General features: G+C 48.6%; 1 protein-coding gene across 4 annotated transcripts in view; it reads right to left on the bottom strand.

The window, feature by feature from the left end:
* Positions 1-27708, bottom strand: part of wge (BAH domain and coiled-coil containing protein winged eye) — a 170347-nt gene that overhangs the window by 49979 nt on the left and 92660 nt on the right. For all 4 annotated transcript variants that reach the window (XM_084604474.1, XM_084604476.1, XM_084604475.1 and 1 more), the window contains exons 2-4: positions 2844-3101; positions 1711-1860; positions 461-598 (exon numbers count right to left, since the gene is read on the bottom strand). In XM_084604474.1, the coding sequence (XP_084460600.1) occupies positions 461-598; positions 1711-1860; positions 2844-3018 (463 nt within the window). In that variant the 5' untranslated portion in view covers positions 3019-3101. The remainder of the gene's footprint in view (positions 1-460; positions 599-1710; positions 1861-2843; positions 3102-27708) is intronic.

Raw genomic sequence — 27708 nt, 5'->3', positions numbered from 1 at the left:
AAAAAAGAATATGGTTGAAGAAGCACTGGGAACCAAAAGTATCGCTTAGTATGGTGCTAATAAACTGACACTTGCAGCACCAGGCTAGGTGGTATTGTATAGGAAAAAGCGTACATCTAACAATCCTTTTTTGTCACTCAATTCACAGCAATATTAGTTGCCACAGGTGCTTGGTAAATACAGCATGTCGTCCGCATTGTCAAAACACCAGATTGACACCATTAGGCAGACAGCTCGCTCTGACGGGCAATTGCCGCTACAACCTCAAATTGTAAAATCCTAACTTTCTCATACAGTTACACTTGTAACAACTGCTGAAATGTGAAGTGATAGTATACACTGCTGTCAGCTGAGCTAAAGCAGTTAATGCGGCGTTTCAGTTTTGCCCCGTCAATGCAGGATAGTCAACCACCTTTCATCTTCCAACTTTGGCGAGAGTGAGTGTGTGGCTGTGATTCACCTCGGTCCAAGAGGGACGGGTAGTGAGACGCTGTATGCGCCAGACGGGGAAACAGGCTTCCAGGAGGCCCAAAGGGGTCTGGAGGTGAGCCCAGAGGTGGGAACAGAGAGTAGTAACTTCCCCCATAGCGGCCATAACCTGTATGAAGAGCAAGTTCAAATGTCACTTGGTGGCAAGCTTAACCCTGCAACGCCCGATGCATAACACACAATACAAACTATATAACGCAGAAAGTCTTCCTTTTTTTTTTAATTATGTGGAAGATACTTGTACACATGCATGTCCACATGGTATTTGTCTACACCAGTAAGTAATTTATTTGTGAACATTTTCTTTCAAGCAGTTTCAGTTTCAATGAATCAGCAATGGCAGTCACATCAAAAGTTTAGCATGGTCACACGAGGCCCATAAGAATGCTACATAACCACTGCTTCTTCATTCGTTGTCATTTTGGCTGCCCATAATGGCTGTCTTAGGTACTATGTAAATTAAAACAATGAAGCTGCAATTAAACTGCCATTTGCTTATGCCTGGCATGACCAATACTAAAGTTCTGCCATTACAGCCACTGCCAGACTGCTCAAGCAGTACTGGAACCGAATAAGAAAAAAAAAATAAATGATAAGTTATCTTTAGTTATCTTGTACTTGCAAATGAAAACCACATGGAAGGGCATGTATTCGAACCGTAATATGCTTCGATCGGTTAAACTGCTCGCTTATTCAGGCTGAAATTCGGCATACAGACAGCATACAACCGTCTATCGTTTTTAATACCAATTTGGATGATGTTCTTGCTTGACTCGGTCAGAATTCATTAGAAATCTTTGTCGTCTGCAGCATTTGGGAACCTGCAGGAAGCCTTCTTTTGAGTTGCTGATGCTGCAGATGATGCGGATTTCAAATAAATTCTGATCGAATTAGACAGGTATACATTTTATATAAGCTGGTATTAAAAATGGTAGACTGTTGCATGCTATCTATGTGCTGAATTTCAGCCCAAATAAGCAAGCAATTCAACTGACAGAAGCATATTAAATTTTGCACTTAGCGTTGCAACAGTTGGTACACTGATCTCTTAAGTAGCACTGCACAGAAGAAAACATGCCACCAAAAATTTGCAGTCTATATTCCCCCAGTATTGATAACAAGCAACCAAAATGACAATTAACTGCCTTAAGCTAATGTTGAGAAATCTCAAATGGGAAAGCCCAAAGGAGCCTGTACGGAAGTCGATCAGAGCATACTCACTGTCAGGTGGGGGAGTAGGAGGCCAGAACTGCCGCATGGCGGCCATGTTGGGTGAAGTGTGCGGCGCCCGGAAGCTGCCCAGGGGACCCAGGGGGCTTCCTGCCGGCCCCGACGGGTTGCTGCCACTTAGTGCGCTCAGGTAAGGAAACACTGCATGCAAAGCGCAATCACCACATGTCAATCATGCAGGCACGGTCAAAAATATGACTCAACATCTGGAGTTTAGAATAAATAAGAAACACTTTCATCGAATACTCTTGGGTTGAAGCTAGTTGGTTTAGGACCTCCTGAGAGTTCCTATGCTGCTCTAATCTCACGCGGAAGAGGAGACAAGAAAAAAAGCAGACACTCCTATTTTTGTGGGTGAAAGATAAGTAGTTACAAGTGCACGGTTCTTGAGAACTCGGAGAACAAACTGCATTATAGGAAAGCATGTGGCACAGTGGCTCTCACTTTACGGTGAATACCTAAACCGCGCCCTGAGGGAAGGCATGCGAAGGCAGTAGAAGAGAAGGGGACGTCGCAGGGCTCCGGAATAGTTTAGATCACTTGGGGATTTTAGCATACACTGACATCGGAGAGTAAATAGCTGCCTTTTGTTGCGAAGGCAACACTATGCTAGTCACAGAGACATTTTGTGTGGCACAGCGTGGGCCAAACTGCGCATGCGCGAGGAGCCGCGTGACGTCAGAGGCAGCAGATGGTGTGTCGGAGCTATCGTCACGGCCGCGCTTCGCCTAGCGTCCACCGGTTCCGGAGAAGCATAACCACAGCCGGCGCCAGCTGCGCATCACTCTCTCCATTGGTTATGCGGAGGTGTGTTTGGTGTATATATAGCTAGGAGCGCGAGGCCAGAATCGACCCGGTCGCTGCTCAGCGCGTAGCTTAAGCTATCCTAAGCGCAGCCATGCAGCTGTTGCTTTAGCAGCTCAACTAGGATTAACCGGAGCAAAACCACTGCCAATTTTCGCGTTCCGCATGCATCGACTTCACTGTCAGTAACCAAGCAACAAGCGATGACAATTGCGGGAGTAGAGGTTACAAGGAAAGGACACACTCGCACGCGATTGACACTTAAACAACGCCTTGAGAGGAGATATGAAATAAGGGTGCAAAAAAATAACGATACTCACGGGCCGCAGTGGCTCCTCCGGCCGCGGCAGCCGCAGCGGCCGCCGACACCGGTGGCCCGGACGCGGCGCCGGCGCCTCCGTGTTGGAGCAGGCGCGCGTAGTGCTGCTGCAAAGGGCAGGCAGGTGTCCCCGGAGCGAAGCGGGCTTCCAGGGGGCTCGGCCCTTGGCCCTCCATGCTTCCGTTGGCGCGGGCATCAGACCCCGCCGGCCGCCGCGCACCCGCGCTCCGTACCGCCGCCCCGCACGAGGCCCCAGAGCCTAGAACAAAACGAAACGGCACGTCATGGACAATTCGAAACAGTCATCACAAGGGTTACGCGTCTGCACTTGGGGTATACCACAGCAGAAAATACGTGAGCCAGCCGCCGGCTTCCATATCCGTGCGGCTCGCTCGTGAGAACACCACACCTTTTTTGGGAAGCCATCGCCTAAACTCGAAGCTGCTTCTGCTATTGTATAGTCACCGAAACTTGGCCTCGAATACATATGCATATATCAACGGCAAGAGAGTAGAGAAGGAGAGAGGAAGAGCTCGACACGATCAAAGCGAGAACATAGTTGGCAATGGAGATCTGAGAAAGCACCGCAAGAACTTCAGGTGACCGTGCGTGCCTAACTACAGAGAGCGCCAAACAGCTCGGTAACCACGTTGAGCAACACTAAATTGTTGCTAAGCTTTGCATTCCATGATTTTGATCAACTAGCGGGGGAAAAAATACAACGGTCGTTGCCTGAGTGCCATCACCCCCGCGTCGTCCTCATTTTGTCTGGTCCTTTGCAATGGATCAAAATCAGCAACGGCACCTACCAAAAGAAAGGCACGACTCCATTGCACGTGTCGTTTCAGGTGCGCCCGCGTGAGCAAAAGAACACTCGACTGTGCAAATCTACGACAAATCGCCAGAATCAAGCGAATCTCGGAAGTTAATGGAAACAAGTCTTCCGACCTTTTCCCACCTGTCGTCTGTTTTCAGTAAAACTAATGTTCTAAAAAGAAACAAAACTTTCCGTTACTATTTTTTTGTTAATATGCAAAAAACAACATGCAGTATGGATTCCCTTTTAGGATTTGTTAGTGCCAGATGAATAATTTATTTAAAATAGCAACTTAGTTTCGGTTTCGGTTCCAGTTTTTGTGATCGTATGTAGCTAATGGCTCTTGAAGCGTAACAAACCAGCCATTGAATAACCGTTTCATCAGATCGCTACTGTTATGGCTCTCGAATCATACTAATATTTTCTCAGACGAAGCGATTTAAAGCGATGCAGCAGCGATTAATGCAGTTTCTGCGTGCCTCGTGTGAAACCTACCCACGAAAGTAATCAATCACTGTTTGGCCAGGTTCGGCATTCAGCTGTCGAAGCTAACCCCGAGACTATTTCGAAAAAGAAACAAATATATATTTATAATCAGGTAATTATCGATCACTGAACATTTCTAAGCGATGAGTCATGTTTACTAATGTCTAGCACATCGTTAGAAAAGAAACACAGAATGCGTGTTGCGCAATATACGCGTGCCGCGGAATGCTTCTCCCAGCAAAACCGCTACGTCCTGAGAGCTCAAATTTCGCGCAGAAATGGCGTTTGGTCATCAGTATTTTTTTTATATCAGATTTGTTTAGGGTACTTGCCTCATTGATCAGAAGAAGTCGCATGTTCGCATCGTCTGCACCGGCGAAGGACGTGAACATCCGACTTCTTTGGGTCGAACAGGCAGGTCCCCCAAAACAAATTTGGTATTCAAATACCGCCGATCGACCAAGTGCCATTTCTGTGTAAAACTTTAAATCTAGAAATTCGGCGGTTCACTGAGAGAAGAATTCTATATAGCTCGCGTATATAGTTGCGTAATGCACTGTATCTAAATGTACACTAACCTCTCTGATTATTCAGCGCATGTCTTTCCTAACGCTTGCCTTTCCAGAGGAAAGCTTTTATCACTAGTGACCGTGGGAGTCGTCTGTAGATGGCAGTCGCCAGCTCCCAGTTTCAAAGAGGAAACACATTAACAACCATCCATACAACTATCCATCCACATACGCGCAGCCAGCACATCATCGGACTGCCTCACGGTGGACATAGATGGGCAACGTTTGCTCGGTGCGATCGGACTGAGGTTACCACCGTGCTCGGAAGCATAGACGCACAGTACTGCGCGCCGAATGACATTCAAGGTAACCAGTGTCTGCCTGGTATGATTGATGTGTCGCGAAGGACAAGACGCTCGGTCCCGACTATAGGTACCGAGGCACAGCTGCGCATATGGAGGCACGACCGGTAATAACGAGGAAAAAGCGCACAACCTCGACAAGCGTTACAATGAATAGAACTGAGCTGCCACGAAACATAGCCCGCATGCTCTTTTAGCTTCAGTGCGCTAGGCAGAAGCGCCTCTACAGTGAACTTTAAAAGGGTCGTGCCTGGAGAGGAGTGAAAAACACGCGTATCATTAATTATGCATGCAGTGACATACTTTTAATTCACAGAGAGGTAAACGCATGTGCGCTGAGCGCATTCCTGCGGGCAGCATGAACAGCACTGCTATACGACTCGACAGACACAAACGCAGCCTTGGGGGGGTCTGACCCTCCACTAACAATTAAAAAGAGGCTGAATCCCCCCGTGCTTGCGTGTATTAAGACTGCATGAATCCAAGGCACGTATCGGTTTTCATTAAGGATACCTCCTCTATTGTTTCGAAAAGTTTCGAAATGAGTTTCAGTATGAATCCTTAACACGTACTCTAAAGCCAAAAGCGATAAAAAATAAAACGTCTGTCGGGCTACACAAATGCTGAAACTTGCGTAAATTCTTGGCACGCACCAACTCTCGCCAAAATTATACCAAGTCGCAACATGTTAAGGTGCTAACTTAGCGAATCACCGATGTTCGCACGGTGTTATTTAAAAATTAGGCTGAACTTGACTGTCGAGTACATCAACATTGCTGTTCTTATCATCTGGTTCAATTGCGGAACAGGTTTACTGTTTATCATTTTTCCCACTTAGTGGAATTTAAGTTCGAAATGTAATTACACCTTGCGCTTCTACTGTAAAGCGTTTAAAGCGTATTCAATTTTTAAATTTTATGTATATTTGTTTACCTTTACAAAGCCTCCGTCGCACCAACCCGTCGGGACTCGTTCCGGAACGAGCACTATAAAATAGTGGTTTCGCGAATAATATATTACGGATGAGTACGCACCAGAAAGTAGTCCGGGACTTTCGGTGACTGAAAAGCTAATGTGCCCAATGCTGGACAGCACATGTCCAGCACCAATTCTAAGACAATAAAGCCCATTCACACTTGCGAGTCGCGAAGGGCGCGCTTAAGACCAGAAAGCCACTCTCCTCGACTAATGTTCACACTAGCGATGGTGACGGTGATGGTGGCTATGCCATTTGTAGCGGGTCGCCGCTGCCTTGTCGCGCGGCGGAGCCAGAAAATAAAAGAAAAAGTAACAGAAGTAAAAAAAAAAAAAAAACGCACAAAAAACCACCGCCCGTTATTTTCCAGTCCGGGCTCGTCACCAAAACAGTCACAACACAGGCGCCAGCTGCCGCTGGGGTCGCAGTGCCCCCCGTTGCCACCAGAACTCAATACGCCGTGCAGGAAGGCGACCCGCGGGCGGCTTTTCCAAATCGGTCTCGTTCAGAACGAGACTTTTACTAACTTCCGTTCACTCCAGCTGCGCCATTACCGTTTTTTTGCGACCAGCAGTCGAAAGGCTGGAAAATCGAGCAGCGCTGTAGCGACTTGCGACTGTTGCTTTTCGACCAATATATGAGACCAATTGCGACAGTCCCTTCTCGACCAAAACGGTCGCACAGCCTCCGCGAGTAGCAAGTGTGAACGGGCCTTGATTAGAAATTTTACAGCAGCCAGGTGACACCCGCTACCACCCGAACGCAAAGGGGGCGCTTTCACCCTTTATCCATCAAGCAGTTATATAACTACCGATACCGCACGGAAAGTTTCACTGTCGCGCGCTTTCAGATATTAAGGCGAAAGCCTTTAATGGCTCATGCTGTCGTGGACAAAATGTGTCCCGCTTTTGCGGCGTTCTGATTGGCCGAGGCAGGATGACGTCATAGAGGTCTCGACCAATCACAGCACACTACCACAGTATGTGCGAATGCGTGCCTTATATGGTCATGTCAATCAATGATCAATTACTAATCAATGAATTGATTATTTACCAATCGGTGATTAAATATTAAATAACTAATTTTTAAAAAAATAATTGCTTAAGTGATTGTAAACTTGCTAATTAATTACTAATTAGTGCCAGTTGCGTAGCAGAATGCGGCACTTAGGCTTTCGCCTTGCACTACTTTAGTAGCTCAAGTCGAAAAACTACAGAATCCTGTCAAAAATACAAAATATTCTGTAGTTCTGTTGTAAACGTCAGATTTTTCTGTAGTTCTGTAGTTTCTCTGTGGTATGTTTCTGTTGTCTGTAGTTCTGTAGCACTTTTCTTTTGTAACTACAGAAATTTCTGATGTCACTACAGAACGTTCTGTTGTCACAACAGGTTTCCCGTCAAAAGCCGCACAGAAATTCTGTCGTAACAAAAGAAAATGCGGAGTAGTTTTTTCCGACTGATCCCTCGTAATTTTTTTCACCAGTTAACTACCACAATGAACTCCACAAATTGACTTCAACGCAATTGCCACAATCAGAGCTTTGTTTCGAAATTTGTGACGCTGGCTAAAGGTAATTCGGTTAGAAATTTCGCTCGTAACTCTACTAGGACGCCTCGTCAGTATAGAGTGAAATCACATGAAATTCGCAACTCATGGCTTTCGTGCGCGCGTTTTGATGAACTATGTTGCAGTTAGCAAATGACGTCACCAGTAACATGCATTATACGTCCGTGAACAAAACGATAAATCGAGGCATTCTCCGCCATAGCGCACAATGTGTGGGACGCTTAAGCAATTCAAATACAAGATTTGCTGACAATAACAACTTGCTCCTACCAATAATCTACACTAACTATAGAAAACAAACAGCTTATTTTTCTATCTCATTTTGAAATTCATTGCTTTCCTCGACAAAATCCTCTCGCAATTCATCACCATTTCAAGAATCACTGGAGAATCATTTGTTATTAACCCTCATATCTATTGAGGGTTAATATTTTTGGTTTCTTTCTATTCTTCTTGCACCTGTAAAATTGTATATATTCTACATTTTTTATACTCATCCTTATTACCACTTTGTTGCTGTTCATTTCATTAACTTATCCTTATTTGACGTCCTTGTATTTTATCTTAACGAAATAGATTATAGTGTCTTCACCACAGTTATGTTTTAAGATTTTATTCATTATATATCGTGTAAAAGTATAATCATTATGTAAACTTGTGTTAATTTATGTATTTATGTAATTTTTTTGACAGGAGGTCCCCCTGACAGGCTAACTTCGGGACCTTTTTTTGTATATTTTTAATATGTAACTTGAAGCGCACTTCAGTAAACCTTCAACATTCAACCATGACTTTCACAGGATCAGTGAAGCCAGCGGATGCTGCGGCTATGAGCGGCGGCGTCAACGTCGGGCAGGGCGCATCACTACACGCATCCTGTTCCACGCGGTGCGATTTTAGACAAAAAAAAAAAAATATTGCGATTCCTGATGGTCTACCAGTGAGTGGTACGATCGCACCTCTCTTCGCAACGCCACTCTTTAGGTTCCAACTAGTCGGTCCTAGTCGGTCGCAGCACCGCGCAGTTCCCCACCCGCACACATATTCCGTGTTTGCGTCATTTTCCGAGGTGACATTCTCTCCGTTTTCGTCCCCGTCTGATCAGCGCGTGGAAACGAAGCAGGGACCGGAAGTGGTGACAATCTAACTGACATCTAGTTCCGGTGTTTCCGCCAATCATACGACTCGATGCCAGGGCGAGAACGGCTCTGAAAACAGCGCAAACTCAATACACGGACCCCAGAGCACGCAGTGCTGACGGCGACTTCCTTTACGCCTGTCGCCACAGTACGTACATTTCATGGTTCCAATACGCCTTTTCAGCAACGTATCACGTTCGTGTCGAGACCAAAGTGCGCACGCACTACGTAACCAGAGCATGCAACAAGAAATCGGCACAGCAGCAAAAGTTGTCGGAAGGTGCTCAGCGAAAATGTCCTTGCGACAAGCGCGGCCAGTCGCCTGCGTTCGCGCAGCGCATGAAACAGCATTTGCACGCTCTCGCCAGAAGGCGCGTTAATAAACGCGCAGCGAGAAAGATGCGGACTAAACGCGTGTCCCGTTGTTTTGCTACCTTGATCCTGCGCTGCCCGTATCTCGGGATGTCCCTGGACATCCCGATAATGAATAATAATAATTAAAGCCCATAATGTCCCTGGACATCCCGAGATATCCCTATCTCGGATGTCCCTATGGGAACATATATCATATCCCTATATCGGATGTCCCCATAAAGACATATCCGAGATCCCGAGATGTCCCCATAGGGACCTCTGAGATCCCTGTGGGGACGTCCGAGATAGGGATATCTCGACACAGCTGGGCAGTTTCTCGGATGTCCCCATAGGGACATCCGAGAAACTGCCCAGCTGTGTCTATTAAACACGGGAAACCGAGCGCACGGTGGCGAGCTGCAACTAAAAGCCCCGCTGACTCAACTGCAGCGCCGCCTGACGAAGATAATGATGAACTGGTCAGCGCGCAGTTAATTAAAAAAAAAACGCCTGAGGCGGTTTCATGTGCAAACTGAAAGAACGATATGCCGGTTCCTTGAGCAGCATTTCGAAAGGGCGGTCTTGACAGCCGATAACGGCAACAGGAGACAATTCAAAACGACTCGCTCGCTCCATGCGCGGAGATTCCAGTGTGTGCTCGCGGGTGAAGACGGGGTGATACGCTCAGTGATTACGAAAGAAAGAACGCGTACAACTGGGAAATGTCAGAGCGCGCTATTCGTGTGGTTATCGTTATTCGTTCGGGCACAACGCAAATCGCGCGCGCTTTTTCCTCCCGCACAATGCAATGCTACCCGAGCGCCGTGATGACGCACGGCGTGGGGTGATCATCTCTCTTTTCTGTTTGTTATTTCCGCTCGCCACTGCGCAGAATCGCGGCTCCGCCTTCCGCCAGAGGCACGCGCGAAGCAGCGGTCCGCGAAAAACACAGTGCCTGGAGAGAGCGGAGAGCCATGTACGGTCTAGGGGTTTCCCCGCCATAATGGGCGCGCCTACAGGGAAGAGCGCCCGACGACCGGTCCTGTGACACGGGGGCTCGTCTACAAGTCACGGGCTGCTACTACGGCGACGGCCGAGCGTGTGAATGCAGAGCAAGCGAGTAAAGCCCATAATAAGAGCGAGCCACACCCCGCAAATGTCCACGGAGGGCGGCTTTTAAAGAGGGGATGCATGGGCTGCTGTGAGGAACGCCGTACAATCTTGCGTCGTACAGTGGAGGACTACTCTGGGTTAATGTTTATAAACTTGTGCGCAAGTAACACGCGCGGGGGAGGAGTTCGCACATCATCGCAACAAGACTTCAATAATGAAATACGATTCAGTAAAGCGAGCTTTTGTGCAAGTTGGTTACTTTGCTTCCACATTCGTATGTCCGTGTCGGGTGTGTGTGTGTGTGTGTGTGTGTGTGTGTGTGTGTGTGTGTGTGTGTGTGTGTGTGTGTGTGTGTGTGTGTGTGTGTGTGTGTGTATGTGTGTGTGTGTGTGTATGTGTGTGTGTGTGTGTGTGTGTGTGTGTGTGTGTGTGTGTGTGTGTGTGTGTGTGTGTGTGTGTGTGTGTGTGTGTGTGTGTGTGTGTGTGTGTTTCTTCTTTCCTTTGTGCTCATCTTTTTCCGCGCTGCAGTTGTGTGGAATGAAATACGAGTCACTGTGGACTACTCATTCACAGTGGAGTGCATGAGAAACCGTCTCTAAGCGTGCAAAGCTGGGCTAGCTGCGACAAAACAATGTCTCACAATTGTACGCGAAATTGTCGGTTTGTTTATATATTTTCGACATAAACAACGATCCCACGAAAACGTGTCACGCGTTCTGTTCCGTTAAAGGTATCACCGACTGTTCGCGCGATGACGGATTCCAGAAAATCCAGTCGAATTCAGAACGAGAATCTATAGATTTGACGTGAATGGAGAAATGTTTTGCGGATGCAGCCGCGTATCGTGAGTTGCGTGACTAACGCGATCGCACTGAACGTGCCGTTTGAGCATGCCCTAATAATAATAATTGGTTCACAGGAAGGGAAAGGCGCAGTATTTGCCACACTTGTTTCTGTGGACACCTGAACGGCGCCGGAAGGGAAGGGAAGAAGGTGATATGCTAGTCGGTTTGAGAGAACGGGAGGATGACTCAATTTCCCACATTCGCTTTATTAGTATTACTTTTACTTGGACGCCAGCAGAAAGGTAGAACTGAGAGGTGGTGAAGAGTGGCAGTTCCTGGCTCTACGGGGCTGGGACGGTAGGTCAACGCCGCTTGCGGCGAGGGCTAGCCAGCCACTGATTTTTATTTTTGTAGGCCGTCATTGCATCCGCCACCGCTTCGGTGGTGGTGGACGACGACTGTTGTTGCGGCGAGCGTCTTTCTCTCCCTCTTAGTTTTCTTTCTTCTCTATTTTCCCTTCTGTCCACACGAGGCAGCGGAGGTGGCTCAGCTACAGAGCCAGTGGCAGGCCCGTGCATTTTCTTTTTTTTCTTCCTACGGCCACAACAAAAACAACAGCAGAAAGGTATCAAACCAATCCCATCCTATAACGCCTATGACGAACGTCGTCTGTTCCGTTCGTCTCTGAGTTCGTCATATTCGAAGTATATTTCTCTGCTCATAGATGGCGCTAAAAGAATTCTGGCTCTTCTTCAGTACAATTATCTTTAGCCTCCTTATTCTAATCGGGGTAAAAAATATTTTACTGCTCAGCGCGAAGTTTCTTATTTTTTTCTTTTTCAGCGCCACTCCCTTGATGGGGCTGGGGCAGGTAGGACACCGCCGCTTGCGGCGGGGGCTAGCCTGCCACCGAATTTTTATCTGTTGTGGGCCGTCATTGCACCCGCCACCACTTCGGTGGTGGACGACGGCTGTTGTTACGGCGCGCGTCTTTCTTTCCCTCTTCCTTTTATTTCTTCTCTATTTTCCATTCTGTCTGCACGAGGCAGTGAAGGTGGCTCAGCTACAGAGCCAGTAGCAGGCCCGTGCATTTTCTTTTCCTTCTTTCCACAGCCACAACAACAACAGAGCATACCACGCGGGGGACCACCGGTGTACACTATACAGGTAGTTTAACAAAACTTGCGTGTCCTGTGTCTTCTTCTCTTGTGTGCGTCTTCCCGTGCGCTTCATCTTCAGTCAAAGTACACTATACAGCTGGCCTCCAATATCTGTCCCTCCCCCGTCGAACTCATCCTGGCTTATTCCCAACATGAAGGAACCTCCCAAGTGTATGACGCTCTCCTCGCGTTCCGCGAAAATGGCGTAAATGCATGTCCGATGCTGTCGTCAGCTCACCTATATATCAATGCTCTGCACGGACCGGCACACCCGTGGTGCAAGTGCGTCACCACAGGTGTATGAATTATGTCGAAAAGCAACGTTCTTCCGGAAGAAAGCGGGCATCCCAAATTTTTAACGGTTAAATTACGCCCGCTAGGAGACAAATCTCACCGAGCATCACTGGCATTTAATTATCTCGAGGAGGAAACACAGGACACGTCCCCCGCCATGGTTGCGAAACCAGTGGCCTTCCCAGAGCTTTCTGTTCTTCGTCATCCCTTTTCCTTGCACGCATCGCAATCAGGGCAGTTTCCTCATTCACACGTCCACTTATCCGCACTGCACTCGACCAAACCAACGCCGTAGTTTTCTCAAGGAGAAAGTGTAGGCGCGGTTCGCGCATTTTTCGATACAGCTCATGCCGACGAGGCTTCAATATCACAAAGGTGACGTACCACGTTATGTCGAACCGTATGAAAAAAGGGTGGCTCTCAGGAACAACGCTCGACCGCCGATCCCAAGAACGTGGGTTCGAATCCCGGCTGTGGAGGCCGCTTTTCTATGGAGACGAAAAGCAAAGCGCCCGTCTTCTGTGCGATCTCGGTGCACTTTGAAGAACCCCCAGGCTGTCGAAATTTCCGGAGTCCTCCACTACTGCGTCTCTGGTAGCCTGAGTTGCTTTGGGACGTTAAAACCCCATAAACCAAACCATACACTACGTCAGAAAAATTCACAGGGACGTACGCCTTGATTGTGCCCTTCTAGCGCAAGCTTATGTTTTTAGGTCAAATTTTGTGTCATTTATCTCCGGTTGCGTTCCCGGACCCCTACAGGTCTGTATCAACGTGCATGTATCCAGCCATACACCACTTCAGCGCCTTCAGCGTCGGTAATTTTTACCCGAAGGCGTCGAGAGATGGCGACACAGACGCAATGGAGACATATCGAGGGTTTCAGCGCGCTACTATATACACGATACAATGACGACGAAAAGACGGGGAAATAAGGGTACAAACGAAGCGAAGGTATAGCGAAACACGTAGTTGTCACTTCCGGTCTGGTGACGTCACGTCCCTCCAGTCTGTGAATGAATTTTATGGCCGACTCCGCAGTGTCTTCCACTGATGCGGCGTCTAATGTTATGCAGCGTTAAGATGCGCGAGCCGCGCGTTATAATTCGTGCTTGGAAAATTGCCGGTTTCTGCCGCCCACGCGCGCGCCGATGTGGGCGTAAATTGTTGCCGCGCGTGATAATCTGCGAACGGACGTCAGTACGCCCACTCCACGTGCACGGACACATCCAGTTTACGTGCAGGAGAGCTATACCACCATAGCAGAGCAATGCGGAAATGGGAAGGTGGCGCGACGTCGGAAAGATAGAGAGAAAAAAACGACTCGCAAAACACTGCTACACCCACTCGTCGTACATGCCACAGGAGCACGGCATAACACTGGAACGTGCATCACGCAAACCGCAGTGCATATGCCCAGTTAATGTTCTCATCAAGTGGTGTTTACTAAACCAGCTTACAAGACAAATACTCGCTTGAAGATAGCGTTTGTATGACGACAATCGTTTTGAAGGGATGAATGGTGAAAAACACAAGTTCCAGCTCTACTTCCGTTTTTTTTTTCTCGGTATAACCAACGTTTCAAAACTAAATGCAGAAATCTATGCGAATTCCCAAACACCCAAACAGAGTCATTTTTTTTCTTCTTCTTCGCGAAACCAATGTTAGTGGTTTACTTTACGTTTAAATGCTTGCAAGTCGGTGGCTATAGGTTGACTTGGAAGACGTTCTAGTGGAAACTCCGCCGAAACTATAGCATTTCAGTCAGTTACTGAGGCATGCATAGCACATACTAAAACAAAACATGCTTGCTGTCATCGACATCGTGTTCAACGAGTTGGTGGCATGTTGTAATCGACGACCCGGAATAGACCTCTGAGGCCGCGGAGGAGCAAGATGTCTACGGAGTGAAGTGGCCATACCGTTGCGGCGATCCAATCAGAACTCACGATCTGAATAAAACTGCTCCACTGAAACACGCTTTCGCGGAACATGAAAACTTGCTCTCATTCGCCTCTTTGAATACGTCGTAAAATGCTGCCGTGCGCGTGCAGAGTACAGAAGCGCGTGAACAATAACCACGCAGTCTCACGCCACGCAGCTGCCGATTGCACAGCAGGGTCCGCACATTTAGAACAAAACTCTGTTACAGAAAGAGCAGTGTTTTTTTTAAAGGCGCAAGCTCTTCTAGGCTCGTGGAACGAAATCCCGTGCGCGAGAGTCGTGAGCGAGATCTGTCATATTCCGCGAAATTCCACGAAATCAGTTCTTGTCTAGCGTTCCTGCCATCTGTAATCAGACTCTTGAACGCGCGCCAAGGAACGCCACGCGACAGGAGCAACTCACACTTGCCTGCGCCTTTCCTTTCTTGTAAACCAATTATAATTATATGTAGCACTGCAACGAATGCCGATAAGAGGCAAATGATAGGAGAGGAAGGGTATTTCGTCATTCTCCTCTTAAGAGACATCTAAGAGACCCTGTAATATTTTTTTTTTTTTTTAACATCATTTATTAGTGGCTGACGAATCCCGCTTTGTGAGCCACGTCCGGTACCCCAGCAAATTTCGTTCTCAAGGAAGAAATTATTCACAACTTGCAGACTTCATTACTTTCACCAATGATCGTTTCTTTTCCTAGTAGTGGACATCGTGTGTATACTGCGAACACTCTTTGCTAGTTGCATGCGACTAGCATGCAACTATCATGCACTCTGTTGTATGCACTGTTGCAGAGTGCATGCAACTAGTTGCACGCACTCTGTGCAAGTTGTGCTAGCTGCATCCACTTGCGGTCTTGCTAGCTGCATCCTGCGGGCTTGTACCATATGGGACTTCTCGCTGTATATTCTTGTAAGTTGATCTTTTATTCAAAAATAAACTTTCAACTTCAACTTCAACACAATTAGCTTTCTTTTCTTCACACTTATTACCATTCGTCACCCAATTTGTTACCCTTAGCGACCAGCTGATGATGATCATTCATCATCAGCCCACTACTACAGGGCGAAGGCCTCTCCCATATTCCCCCATCAACCCAGTCCTGTGCTGTGCTAGCTGCATCCACTTGATCGTTGCGAATCTCCTAACTTCATCGGCCGCCTAATTTTCTGCCGCCCTTTCTATGATTTCCTTCCCATGGAACCCAATTCGGTACCCTTCGCGACCAATAGTTATCCTCCCCTCGCACTACATGCCCTGTCCATTTCTTCTCCTCGATTTCCATTAGAATGTCATTAACTTTAGTCCTTTCTCTGACCCAATCTGCACGCTTCCTATCTCTTAATTTTACATCTACCATTTTCCACATGAAAGCTCTGTGCGTTATTTTCAACTTAAGTAAGGCCCTTTCTTTAGCCTCCACGTTTCAGCCCCATGCATATGCTTAAAATACAACTGTTGTATGCTTTCCTCCTGGGCGGTACCGGTAAGCTGCTGGTCATAATCTGCGAATACTTGACATACGCGCTCCATCCCGATCTTATTCTCTTCATTTTCCTTTCGTGGTTCAGATCTGTGGTTACCACCCGTCCCTAGTAGACAGAGACCATGCACTGATTAGACGAGCGTCCGTCACGTGTGTTCGCTGCGCGCTTTTTCTTCCTGCTACCTGGTTACGCACCACAGCAGGTGCTTGTCTGCAGCTCTGAAACAGCCAACTATCCTGCACCGCACTTTCCCATTGTATGACCCACACTTTCCGCAGCGCGATTACAGGCAAGCCATGGACGCAGACAAAAAACACTGTCGCTTATGTTCTTTCGGGTCTCCGCGTAAGCGCCGGCAAGCGCAAGCCGTAAGTTCCCTAACCATCTCAGTGCGTGACGCAGACTCAGCAGAAGACAGCGAAAGTTGGCCGCACTCTACAGCAACATCAGTGACTCGCTACACAACAACTTCGATATAGCTTCGATTTGCGGCCGCAGTCCGCATCGACAGCGCCATCGATTCCTCTGGGATTGCGGCGCCACCGCAGCGTGACGAACGGCTGTTTTGCATTTGGGCGTGATTAGGCTACCGATGTATCAGACGTATAAACGGGGCTACGGTCGAGCACCCCCGGTTCCGCCGGTAGTCCTCCAATCGCGGCAGAGTACGAGAACCGCCGATGCACTGGCTTCGCTCGGACGGGATTGAGTCCGATAGACCGCCACCCGTTTAACGACTGGCCGATAAAAGAAAGTGGGTGGAGGGCTCCATCGCACACGGCAGCCACATCGCGTCTCCGGTCACGTGCCACACCACGACGATCCCGCCAATGGAAGTTGATGTGCTTTTTTTTTTCCTTTCTTCTTTTTCTCAATTTTCCACTGCCACGGCTGCTGGCGAGCCAGGCGTGACTCACCACGTGGCGCGGTACAACCCGTGGGGCGTGACGCTCGCCCCTACCCTTGGAATAGCGTTCAAGGTCATCCCCCTCCGCCCCCATTCAGCCGAGATTCCGCAACGGATGCGCGCTGCTCCTGTTTTCAACTCGGGGAAGGCGCTGATGAGGAAACGCCGCGGGTTAACTTTCCCCAGGACGGTTTCTAACACGTGCGGAAACCCGTCCTACGCAAGCAAGCGCTGAATGCAGACAATGAAATGCGCAAAAACAACAGATGACGCCCAACATGGGCCAACAACTGGAAAATTGTTCATCGCAATATCAGCTATAGGTCACGTGGAGGCTCACAAGGGCCCACGAAGAAGAACGAAGAGGGACATGCTGCCGTCATGTGTACGCGCGCGCAGTTTTCCCGCCAAAGTGCGACCATACCAAATGCTCGCGCCACTTCACGGAAACTGTGAGCGCGCGCATTTCGGCGAATTTGGAACCCTGAAATTTTCACTACGGCTTCGGAATGTTTACTATATGCGCACACGCAGTCGCTGCGCTGGCGATGTTCGGGGTGGAAAGTGGTGATTGACGCCCCTGAGTGGCATAATGGCTGGCGCTACTGTAACAGGCGCCGTATTTGTGTGGATGACTTCGAATCAATTTCGAGTTATAAGGTTGCTCGTAAATAGCGCGGCGGACCTCCGGAACTCGAGCATCGTCACCATAAACATTACACTATATACTCCCGCTGCAAAAAAGAATGACTCCCTTTTCTTGTGCCAATTACGGTTATCTTACCTCGCTAATTTACTAAGTTCGTACGTCCATGCAAGTCGTTCTACGGTATGGTCGAATTCGGCCCAGTTGTCGAACGCCCTGACCACAAGCCATCGCAGCGAAGGTTTTGACCCTGTCTAGGCGCTGCAAATCTACGAAGGCTACTTCTCTGTTATAGCGAGTGAAGGCATGGATATATGGTCCGTTGTAGCGTGACCTTAACGAACACAAGCATGGTCGCTATGTAACAGATAATATTGGTAAATACTTCTTAAATAGTTAGCTGATCAATCCGATTTTTGCGTCCCCCCGACATCCCCCATCTTGCAGATGAGTATACAAACCCCGCGTTGTAGTCGAGATCGCGTGGCACCGCCTACACAGGGCGGCTGTGTTTTTCTACACAGCTCGCAACGTTCCCAGCGCCATGCAAGAAATCTGCCGTTACTCGATAGTCACCAGCCGCGTGCTTTCCCCTTGTACGTTACACCTAAAACCTGCTTTTTTTTTTTTTTTAGCTTCCTCTTCTGCTACCGACGCGATTTCCGATTGGTGCGCGCCAACCAGCACCAGTCATTGTATTATAATCTCGGCCATTTTACAAATCTGCGCAGAATTTTCCGTCTATGTTAACTATCTTGTCCACACTTACATGCCCTCCTTGTCCCTTAGGATGTACGCAAGAGGGCATGTAAGTGAACTTCACAACCATTTTTTTTTTTTTTTGCAATCAGTTTTCACGCACTTACATAGAAATCTGTCAATTTATCCATGGGACAGTGAGCTAACCTCTAGTAGCAACCTGCACTTAACACAGCAGCAAATTTCACTTCGGCAACGCGTAAAGAACGTTACCAAGCAATACTGTGCTCCATTTACTCCCTCCCATACCTTCGCACCAATATATCCGATTTCCGACAATGAATAACACCGATCTGGACCACTTTTAGACTGCCTCTCTCCTTCAGAGCCCGCTCGCGGTCCTCTCCACATCAGACTTTCATGCACACCGTTTACTTTGGGCCTATAGTAAGACCTTCGACAGAGATGCCAGTTATATACCCTGTCTATTGGGCACTTTGGCGTTTCATATGATCGCGTCCCTCGACGCTCCAGTATATACCCTACCGCGATTATATTCTTGAGATTACTATTCTTCTCCTGAACGTTAATTAAGGTCATCTTTCTGTACGAGAGCTGCGTCGCTTAGGTTGGCACAGACACTCGTAACGAAGACAAGCACGAATGTTCAAGCGTGAAAGGAATGTGTATGCGAGCAGCCTAAACAGCTGCTCGACACACGCAAGAGCTTGCTAAGGTCATCGTGCTACGTTAAAGCGAGATATTTATTCCACAAGAAAGACCCTGAATCCATCTATTATCCCTCTTACTGCTACGCAGTTAATGCGTCTATCGGGCACAATGGCATCTAAAGGCGAAAATCACTGAAAAGTTTGCCGCTGGGGCCTCATTTCTTGATTTTTTGCACGCATTTCCAACGTAACAACGCTGGCAAAAGTTAAAAAGGCCACTTTCAGCTATACGTGCAGTGTCACTCAAACGTGCTTTGCTGCACGCAAGCTGTCGAAAAAAATGGGCGTGGGCATATTTCACGACCAGGGCAACGGTGACCTTCACATTTTCTTTTTTCGACAGACAAAATGGACGTCGCCCTTTCAACAGAGAGAGTCGGAACCTCGAATATGCCCTGCCTTCTTTTATCAATTAGAACGTCGCACAGCTATCGCTCCGGGCGTGGCCACGTTCGGAAATGCGCAATTAATGTCTTACGGTTGATTAATGAGCAATAATGATGCGCCAGTATCGTTAAGACCGGCAGCTGCAGACACGCGCGCCTCTACGGAACCCGCTCAGGTGTCTTCCCCGCCGAAAAGAAAGCCCGCCCACACGAACGGTGGCGAGTGTGGAGAAAAGTACATGTAGCACCGAAGTGAATTAGAACTGCGACTGCTCCAACAAAACGCAGCTGCTCCAGACAAGCGCTTCAGACGCACGAACGCACGCGCTCGCTCGCCCACGCTCTCGACAACACCCTCCATTTCATGATTGACGCCTCGATGACGTCACGCGTACGTCGGAGGCTGCGTCACGCCCGTAGCCGGAGTGCGGAAGATGGACGGCCCGGCGTTGGAGAAGCCAGCTGGCGTTTTAGGGGGTGGGGGGGGGGGGGGGGGGGGGGCGACGCCAACGCGACGTCCGACAAAGAGGCACCGCATGCATCATAAGAACGACTCTAAAAGCCTTTGTATATAGCGACGCTTCGGGCACGCCGCGCAGCTTTAAATTTTTTCCCCGGTTGAGAAAGCGCATCTCGAGTCAAGGATGGCACCCATAGACGACGATGACGTGGAAGCTTGTGCAAGCAATGCGAGCGGTACAGTAGTACACCTCAGTTCTAAACACAATACCTGTGCTACACGGGCATCTTCGAATGGCATTCGAGTCGACTGGCATTCGAGATTTCGAATGGCATTCGGACTCAACTGACTCCCGCAGAGCTACACGATAATTTCCAAACTAATTCGAAATCTTCAGAATTCACTCGCTGTATCGAATTTCGCTTCTGTACGAATTTGCTTCTCTTCAGTTTGTGCAAAGTGCAACGGCGCAATGACAGTGGCTGTCATGCATCACGCCAGACCTACAGCAACACAAGCATGTCCAACAGCCGCATATTATTGTACTAATAATAATAATTGGTTCACAGGAAGGGAAAGGCGCAGTATCTGTCACACTTGCTCTGTGGACACCTGAACCGCGCCATAAGGGAAGGGAGGAAGGTGGGAGTGAAAGTGGAAAGAGAGAAAGAGTACGGCGGAGAGCTACGGAGTAATTTCGACCACCTGGGGACCTTTAACGTGCGCTGACATCGCACAGCACACGGACGCCACTTCGTTTCGCCTCCATCGAAACGCAGCCGCCGAGGTCGGGTTCGAACCCGGGAACTCCGGACAGTAGTCGGGCGTCTTACCACTGCACCACCGTGGTGGGACTGCGTCATGTTTCTTGGGCAATCGACACAGACGGCAGCCCTTCGTGTCCCCAACAGATCGCGGAGGCTTCTCGAAAACTTTAGGTTGGCGAGGCGACGGCGTGACGACAGCGCTTGTATCTACGTTATACATTATGAATACAAGCGAAACGAGCGGCTATATTTCACACTTGAACACACAATCATGCGATAAACTCATATGAAATGATCGCATTTCGTTCGACGGCAACTCTCTTTCTTCCCTGCAATAGCCTATAGCTATGATCGCGATTCTCCAGAGCCAATGCACAAGTTTTAATGAATGCAAATGGCCACTGATGGTAGTTTTAGCAATACTGTTCTGAAATCGACTATTGCTTACATGGCAGGACGCGCATAAATAAACGGAAGCCGTCGATATGACCCTGACTGCCGAGCAGGCGGCCAGCAAAGTCGGAAACGTCACTTGCAGATGACAAATAAGACCGTTGCAGTGAATACGAACGGTTACCACATACTTCGGGCTAAAGCAGTCTATATAAGGTATTGGTCACGTTGGAGAACGCAGCTGGGAGAATCAGCGAGAAGCCCTGGTCGTACGCGACATCACTAAACCGACTGTAAAGTGCTTTCAAGGTAGGCGATCGCATGAGCACTTCCTACAGAGTTGTCTTGTAAACAATTAATAGTACGAATGGTCAGAAAGAGAAGATATTACTTCGAAACAGTACAGCGCAACCTACGCTTCATATCAGGTAAACGAGCACTGGTTTTATGAGCACATCGATGTAAACAAGCGTACCGGAGCGCAATCGTCGCATTCTTGTGCAACTTTTGCGCTCACGCGGTAAACGCCAAGCTGTGTAACATTATCTTCAAGCACTCATTTAGCCAATACACGAAGCTATTCCAGAAACAGGCAGCAGAAGAAAGCAAGCAGCAGATATCGAAATCAACAATCGCAAAAGCGAAGCAGTCGCGAACCTCGTCGCGCAGCCCGGCTGTGGGCGGAGCAAAACGATGGTGACCTGCTATTGGTCGGCGCTTGCTGTGTTCGCGTTTCGAAGGCATTCCGAAATCTCGAATGTCTTCGCGTAGCTCATTCGACTCGAATGGCATTTGAGTCGAATACCTTCGAAACACGCCGTGCGGCAGCGCAAGTTCGGCATTCGAGTCGAATGACATTCGCTTCGAAGGCATTCGAAACGCCCGTGTACGTAGCAGGGGTATAACACTGTCGGGGCTAGTTACAACGTTGCCAGATCTGTTCTGGAGGCACGCTGGTTTGGTTTATACCGCCCCCAGATACGACAAAGACGTACCGATACATATAGCGATTCCAAAATCTATTTCATTCCCTCGGCAATGACGTCAAAATTGCGTATGAAGTTTGAGGTGACCACTACATGAACTTAAGTAGGAAGACGTCAGAATTGTGACGTCCTGTGACATCCCGCAACCCAACCTTATTATGCGCAGATTCAAAATTTAACCGGCCAAAGGCAGAGAAGGCGATGGAGTGGAATAGTTTTTGGATGGAATACAATCGTTATATTATTCCACCCCTGCTGCGATGCAGCTGACAAGTCATTATATATATATATATATATATATATATATATATATATATATATATATATATATATATATATATAAAGAGAGAGAGAGAGAGACGTCGGCGAAGTGGCACTGCGAAGAACAGAACAGCTTGAACAAAAGAGCCTATGCAAAATGCGCCAAAAAAAAATTGCCGCGCATTCGAAACAGGAGCATAGCTCGGTTAATTCTGCGATATGACGAGATATAGAACTTCAAAGAAATGTGCACATGGCATTTCTTAAACCTCGCGGCCTTTTTTTTTTTTTTTTTCATTTTTACCGATTGAAATGGGCTACGCTAAGGCGCCCTCGTAGAAAAGCCTTGGGAACGACTATTTTCGTGGAGCTCGACAACTTCCTTTATGCACACGTCAAATGAGCGTTTACAGAAACATTTAAAAGGGTTAGTTAATGTCGACTAGTTATTCAAGTAGGCGCAACGAAATATAAAGAACCATTGGGTACGTAACACGGCTCGTAACAACACTGGCATGATTTCGATTGGGAGGAACACTTCGTTTTTTTTTTTCTTTTTTTTTTTTGTCTTGGTCCATCTTACTTGGGCCAGGATGTATATGAGCCTACCCGATGTTCTTTACACAACGATCCTGCAACAGGTAGTCTTTATTATAAAGGAAACCTCTAAAAATGTGTTACTTTAGACTGGTTTGGTTTGTGAGGTTTAACGTCCCAAAGCGACTCAGGCTATGAGAGACGCCGCAGTGGAGGACTCCGGAAATTTTGACCACCTGGGGTTCTTTAACGTGCACTGACATCGCACAGCACACGGGCGCCTTGCTTTTCGCCTCCATCGAAAAGCGGCCGCCGAAGCCGGGATTCGATCCCGCGTCCTTGGGCGCCGTAACCACTGCGCCACCCCGGCGGGGTTGTTACTTTATACTAAAGCTCCCCCAAACTGTACAGAGCTCTCTATGTATGCCTTGCTAAGAGCGTTGTAAGGCAGCGTTGTGATGCGCTGTGTTATGGCATATGCCACTGCATCTACACTGAGGACGCAGAACTGGCCACACGGTGGCGCTTTCCCTTCGCGACCCACATGAAACAATTGACCATATTATACTCGAATGTAATGGTATCCATCCGGAAGTCGATGCAGGCGCAGTCACTCTTTCTGAAGCTCTGGGGTTTAGAGATACCAGTGGCAGGGTGAATGAACCTGCGGTGGAAGCTAGCAAAAAACGACTGGAAGATTGGCGGCTTAAAAGCAGAAAAGTGACATAGTGTTAGTAATGTAGAAACAAAAATTCAATAAATAGAATGATGGTATAGCTAACCAATCTAAAACAATAATTAAGATATGGGGGGAAAAATGAGCATGACAGCAACTGCTACCACCCCGTTTCAAAGGGGACGCTCCCATCCATCCATCCATCCATCCATCCATCCATCCATCCATCCATCCATCCATCCATCCATCCATCCATCCATCCATCCATCCATCCATCCATCCATCCATCCATCCATCCATCCATCCATCCATCCATCCATCCATCCATCCATCCATCCATCCATCCATCCATCATCCATCCATCCATCATCCATCCATCCATCCATCCATCCATCCATCCATCCATCCATCCATCCATCCATCCATCCATCCATCCATCCATCCATCCATCCATCCATCCATCCATCCATCCATCCATCCATCCATCCATCCATCCATCCATCCATCCATCCATCCATCCATCCATCCATCCATCCATCCATCCATCCATCCATCCATCCATCCATCCATCCATCCATCCATCCATCCATCCATCCATCCATCCATCCATCCATCCATCCATCCATCCATCCATCCATCCATCCATCCATCCATCCATCCATCCATCCATCCATCCATCCATCCATCCATCCATCCATCCATCCATCCATCCATCCATCCATCCATCCATCCATCCATCCATCCATCCATCCATCCATCCATCCATCCATCCATCCATCCATCCATCCATCCATCCATCCATCCATCCATCCATCCATCCATCCATCCATCCATCCATCCATCCATCCATCCATCCATCCATCCATCCATCCATCCATCCATCCATCCATCCATCCATCCATCCATCCATCCATCCATCCATCCATCCATCCATCCATCCATCCATCCATCCATCCATCCATCCATCCATCCATCCATCCATCCATCCATCCATCCATCCATCCATCCATCCATCCATCCATCCATCCATCCATCCATCCATCCATCCATCCATCCATCCATCCATCCATCCATCCATCCATCCATCCATCCATCCATCCATCCATCCATCCATCCATCCATCCATCCATCCATCCATCCATCCATCCATCCATCCATCCATCCATCCATCCATCCATCCATCCATCCATCCATCCATCCATCCATCCATCCATCCATCCATCCATCCATCCATCCATCCATCCATCCATCCATCCATCCATCCATCCATCCATCCATCCATCCATCCATCCATCCATCCATCCATCCATCCATCCATCCATCCATCCATCCATCCATCCATCCATCCATCCATCCATCCATCCATCCATCCATCCATCCATCCATCCATCCATCCATCCATCCATCCATCCATCCATCCATCCATCCATCCATCCATCCATCCATCCATCCATCCATCCATCCATCCATCCATCCATCCATCCATCCATCCATCCATCCATCCATCCATCCATCCATCCATCCATCCATCCATCCATCCATCCATCCATCCATCCATCCATCCATCCATCCATCCATCCATCCATCCATCCATCCATCCATCCATCCATCCATCCATCCATCCATCCATCCATCCATCCATCCATCCATCCATCCATCCATCCATCCATCCATCCATCCATCCATCCATCCATCCATCCATCCATCCATCCATCCATCCATCCATCCATCCATCCATCCATCCATCCATCCATCCATCCATCCATCCATCCATCCATCCATCCACAAAACGTGACCTCGAGGACGAGTGTGATCGCAACGCGTGCCTGCGTTCTTTCTTCGCCGAGAGAGCGAAGAAGTAGTGCGGCACGCGCGTCATCTCTCTCGCGACCGCGTGCCGATGACTACAGCCGCGGCCTCGCCCATTTCGCGACGCCCACAGCGAACAGGGTCGTCGCGCCACGTGCCTGGAGTTGCACGCGGACGAGGCAAGCGGGCTTCCGCAAGGTTCCGGCATGCACCACGCTCGAGGGGCATGTAACACGGGGGCACAGAGTGGCGCTTCTGCTCAGGGCATGGAGGAATAGCGAAGGGGGCGGGGCGGTGACCAGGCATCCCACCGTCAACGGCCTTATTATGAGATCGCCACATGCCCTAGAATAACGTTATTTCGAAGAATGCCCGCCGCTATAGCTCGAAATGCACAATGCTGCTGCTGATAAACTACGTGTTGACAATTAAGAAACCTTCTGTTCAGCGCCTCTGCTCAGAACGAGTTAAAGTTACGTTGAAAAAATCTAGTTCGGTGCTGCCAACTTTTCTGTCATGCTGCCGCCCCCCCCCCCCCTCATGTTTTTTCTTCCTGCGCTATGAATTCGCGTCACAAACAGCGGCATGTTTTTTTTTTTTTTTCATTCATTTGGTCCCACTGTATAGATATACTATACTGAATGGAAATGAATGTGGGCGTGCGATCATAAAAGCCAGAAACAGGCCGCCATTCGGACCGGGCGCTGGAGAGCAGCGCCACTCAGAGGCAGAGGGTGCGAGGCGAACGCAGGGCCCCGGAAGAGGTCGGCCGGACGCGGTGACGCAACGCATTCTCCTCCTCCTCTTTTCGAGCACGCGCTGCTGCTATACGGCCACAGCCACGAGGCAGGCATCGCGCAGGTCGCATGCAAATGAGCCGCGCGCACACTCCATTAGTGCGGCGGCACCGCCGAGCCCAATGAGCCGTGCAGCAGCTAGCTGCATGCATGCACCGAATGCCAGCGCACCGATGCGGCCAACGTTACTGGATGCGGTGACGCCGCCGAAGCCGCGTCGCATACCTTCGCACGCGGAGGTGGAAAGAGAAGTGCGCCGCGGCCTCCGACGACCTCGCGGCCCCGGATCAATGGGATGCCGGGACAGCAGGGGGCTTCGACACCGGGTGCGCGGACCCCGCCCTACGCGCACGCAGGAGACGACGCTCTCTTCTGCAGCACACAGAGGCTGGCGCTCATAATTTCCCAATACGGTTGCAACAATAGGTGCTCCGGGCACCTAGATGAGCGCCTTTGTTCGCACTCCGTTTACGCGGCAGAAAACACGCGCAGAGATTCACAAGAACCGGAGCAGGCAGCACGAAGAAAAAAAAAAAAAAACAATGCTGGCTCTGAGACATGCGGTGCGGTTCGTTTCACGTGGCCCTGCTCTTCGCACGAATGTATACAGTAAAGGAGCCCCGGGCCCTCACCATTTTAGAGATTAGACACGTTCCAGGTCCGTTACAGGAGTTACGCTACGCGACACAGTAGCAAAAACATCAGTTACGAATGGTGCCCGACCGCGAACGGGACCAGGACGCGCGCCGGTCGGGCTGCGGGTTATCGACCCGAGGCGAACGCCCCTGGCTCGAACAAACATCGTCGGTGACTCCTGCGCCAGCAAACAGTGAAACGAAGTTCGGGCCGCACAAGGACTGGCACAATATAACTATTCGCTTTTTGTTATTTTTTTTTTTTTTTTCAAATTTTAAAATATATCGTACGTACGCCGCCGTTTCCGGCGAATATCGAGGGCACGTGCGTCGTCCGAGCATACATGAACGGAAGTAGGCACGCAAAAAGCAATTGACTATTTATGGAAATCTGTGTCAGCCTCGATACCCGAAGAAAGGAAAACGCTGAAATAAACAGAATTCGAAGATGCGTGTCAAAGGACGCACGCACACACACACGCGCACACACACACACACACACACACACACACACACACACACACACACACACACACACACACACACACACACACACACACACACACACACACACACACACACACACACACACACACACACACACACACACACACACACACACACACACACTCACACTCACCCCGGGCTCACTACTTCCAGATGATTGTCTGCAACTCTTTTGTTGGCTAATTTTCGTCATAAAAAGTTGTGATTCTAGATATTAAGAAGTTGTGGCGCAAAAAAACAAGAAAATCGACACGTTTAAGGCATTTCAATTACACTCACGCCTCCAAACAAACGGAAATAATATGTGCCTGAACTAACAGATAATGCGGAGACTAACTTGGTAAAAAGCCACCGTTTTCCAAGTTTTGAGCAATGTCGCATTGGTATAGCGTAAAATAATGCTACCGCAAAAGCGTTTGCACATTTGAACCCTCGCAATGGCTGCATTTCGGAACATCTTCTATACGTTGTTTTAACAATGTTTTAAGTAGCGCGCAACCCCTTCTATAAGGGGTCCACCACCACTACTTCGCTTCACAATTTCGCCTGGATAACATGAGTACCGCATCCTCCCATATACGCGGCCGTTTTCACGAAGCGTATTATATATAATATAAATTTAAAAAAAAGAATGCTTAAGCCGCACTGGGGAAGCCAGCCCTGTTGCCTTCGCACCCTTGC

Source organism: Amblyomma maculatum, chromosome 5 (genome assembly GCF_055883805.1).
Source record: "Amblyomma maculatum isolate TAMU_Amacu chromosome 5, ASM5588380v1, whole genome shotgun sequence".
NCBI lineage: Eukaryota > Metazoa > Arthropoda > Arachnida > Ixodida > Ixodidae > Amblyomma > Amblyomma maculatum.
The sequence above is the reverse complement of the archived record's forward strand: the minus strand, read 5'-3'. Positions and strand labels throughout refer to the sequence as shown.